The sequence below is a fragment of the Crocuta crocuta genome, unplaced genomic scaffold, assembly GCF_008692635.1.
Source record: "Crocuta crocuta isolate KB4526 unplaced genomic scaffold, BGI_CrCroc_1.0 scaffold562, whole genome shotgun sequence".
Classification (NCBI taxonomy): domain Eukaryota; kingdom Metazoa; phylum Chordata; class Mammalia; order Carnivora; family Hyaenidae; genus Crocuta; species Crocuta crocuta.
In genome coordinates, this window is record NW_027531012.1 from 1,465,463 (window position 1) to 1,468,157 (window position 2,695).

Below are 2,695 nucleotides of genomic sequence, written 5' to 3' on the forward strand. Positions count from 1 at the left end.
AGATGCTGGAGGCAGTTTACAGATGCGTCGCTGGGAGTGCCCTCACTGCCTTCAGTTTCTGAGTCCGAAATAACATTCAACTACATACGTCAAATTACTGCCTCAACCCACTAAACCCAAACAAGTAAATCTAAAGATAACAAGCTGGAACCGCAAGCGAGGGCGGAGCAAGCAGCCAGCAGTCGGGTTCTGAGGAGATCCACGGCCCTGACGTCACTCTCGCGGAGACTCTCGCGGGACTCCAGGGTGGGTGGCGCGAGCGCCGGCTTGCAAGGGGGCGTTTTCTGTGAGGGAAACAGCCGTTAAGCTGTCGTTGGTCAGGCTGCTGTTAAATATGAGCGGCCAGGATGGTCCTGAGACGTCTTCGTTTACCCAGACCCGCAGTCTCACGACTCTCGATCGTACCGCAGGAGACCTCGACCCACACCAGGGCCTGAAAGTCCGTGAGGAAACCCAGGCGTCACAGGTGATGGCGGAGCCGGGTGAGGGAAGCTTGCAGACCGTCGCGTTCTCACCGCCTCAGCTTCCAGAGGAGCCGGGAGCCTTCCACTCCCGCGTGGGCTGTGGCCAAACTCCCCGGATCGGAGGAGGTGGGGATGGAGGTTTCCTAGCGAAAGAAGCCGAGCGGGCGGAGGCTCCGCCTCTTACGGAAGGCCTGGAAGCCGGGGCTGTGTCCGTGGCAACGGACAACTTGAAAAATGGCTGTCAGAGTGGGGAGCCGCGCAGCCCAGGTGGGGAGAAGCCCCCAGGAACCTGTGGTGCAGAGAGGTCCGGGTCTGAGGTGTTGGAAGAGGTGAAGACGAATGAAGTGGAGACTGAAAAGTGCACCATTTTCTCGGTAGCGCTGGATGAGGTGGTGAAGGAGGAGGAGATGGTGGAGAAGGAAGAGATGGTGGAGAAAGGAGTGGAGGAGGAGGAGGTGGTGGAGCAGAAGATGGAGATAGAGAAGCAAGTAGGGGAAGAAATAGAAATGATGGAGGAGAATAGAGTGGTAGAGGAGATGAATGAGGAAGCAGGGCTCCGACCCTTGAATATGGATCTCCGCATGAACCCCCTGGAAGCCATCCAACTGGAACTGGACACTGTGAATGCTCAGGCTGACAGGGCCTTTCAACAACTGGAGCAGAAATTTGGGCGCATGCGTCGTCATTACCTGGAGAGGAGGAACTACATCATTCAGAATATCCCGGGCTTCTGGGTTACCGCTTTTCGGAACCACCCCCAGTTGTCCCCCATGATTAGGGGCCAAGATGCAGAAATGTTAAGATACATAACCAATTTGGAGGTAAAGGAGCTCAGACACCCTAGAACTGGCTGTAAGTTCAAGTTCTTCTTTCGAAGAAACCCCTACTTCAGAAACAAGCTTATTGTCAAAGAATATGAGGTCAGAGCCTCTGGCCGAGTGGTGTCTCTCTCCACTCCAATCATATGGCGCCGGGGCCATGAACCCCAGTCCTTCATTCGCAGGAACCAAGATGTCGTCTGCAATTTCTTCACCTGGTTTTCAGACCATAGCCTTCCGGAGTCTGACAAGATTGCTGAAATTATCAAAGAGGACTTGTGGCCAAATCCACTGCAGTATTACCTGTTGCGTGAAGGAGTGCGTAGAGCCAGACGTCGTCCAATAAGAGAGCCTGTAGAGATCCCTAGGCCCTTTGGATTCCAGTCTGGTTAATCTCTGCCTTTGGAAATACTGCACAGGGTCCCTTACCACATCTTGCTGGACCCGTGCTTGGACAACAAGAAATGGGTATGCCTTCTACCTTTTTTTTTTTTTTCTTTTTTTTTTCTTTATTCTCCTGACATTTCTACAACTTTTTTCCTCTGGATAGTTTTCTCAACCTCAAGATTGAGATTTTCAAGGCCATACCCTTCCATTTCCACATGGCCTTCATTTTGTTCTGCATTACTATCACATGCTGTGTGGTCATGATACACATCACTCCTAAGCGAAGCAAATGCTGCTGTAAATTGCATTGCCCTTATCTGCACTGCATGGGCCCTGTTTGTTCCTAGGGCTTTTTGTCTGACTCTTTACACCTGGAATTGTAGCTTTATCTAGGAGCCATTCTGCCCACTCTGCTCTGCAGTACAGGTATGTAGCCTGTGGACAATTGTGGGGCATTAATGATATCAAGAGAGCAGCAGTTGGCCAGCTGGTCTGATTTATATGACTCCATTGCTCTTCTTGCACCTCTAGTTACCTCCTACTGCCTACTACTGGCTATGCCCACCCACCTTGGGATACTACCTACTGGATGAATACCTTGTAGATCATTGTCAGCCCCACTGTGGTCTCATTTCTTTTAAAGAAGAATCCCTAGAGCTGGTGATGGACCCAGATTTCCTACCAGCACACAAAAGATACAATCCTTTCCTAAAAGACCTTGATTCCATCCTCCATCCCTTCCCCCCCCCCCCCCCCCCNACTTTATTCTTATTGCAATAGTAAGGATGGTGTCCATTCCAAGTACCAGGCTTTCTCAGCCTTCACTAGTAAATTCACACAAAACCTAGGTATACCTCTTTGTGCCTCTTTTCCTTACCCTGAACATGATTAAGTGCCAGGTGGTAGTACACTTTCTCTCTGTCTGCCTCTTGTCTCTTAAAAAAAACATGATAGCTCAAAAGTAGGCGTTTTAATTTAGTTTTAGCTCTTCATTATTTCCAGGGACAGGTTGTCCGGTAAAAATAG

At 50.3% G+C, this 2,695-nt stretch overlaps 1 protein-coding gene across 1 annotated transcript; it reads left to right on the forward strand.

Moving 5' to 3' along the window:
* Positions 1–240: 240 nt before the first annotated feature.
* On the forward strand, positions 241–2,421 carry TSPYL1 (TSPY like 1). Its single transcript, XM_077770849.1, has one exon. The coding sequence runs from the start codon at positions 335–337 to the stop codon at positions 1,673–1,675; it is 1,341 nt and encodes a 446-aa protein (XP_077626975.1). The 5' UTR covers positions 241–334; the 3' UTR covers positions 1,676–2,421.
* The last annotated feature ends 274 nt before the right edge of the window (positions 2,422–2,695 follow it).

Coding starts and splice junctions, on each gene's coding strand:
- TSPYL1 (XM_077770849.1), top strand. CDS start 335: ATGAGCGGCCAGGATGGTCCTGAGACGTCTTCGTTTACCCAGACCCGC.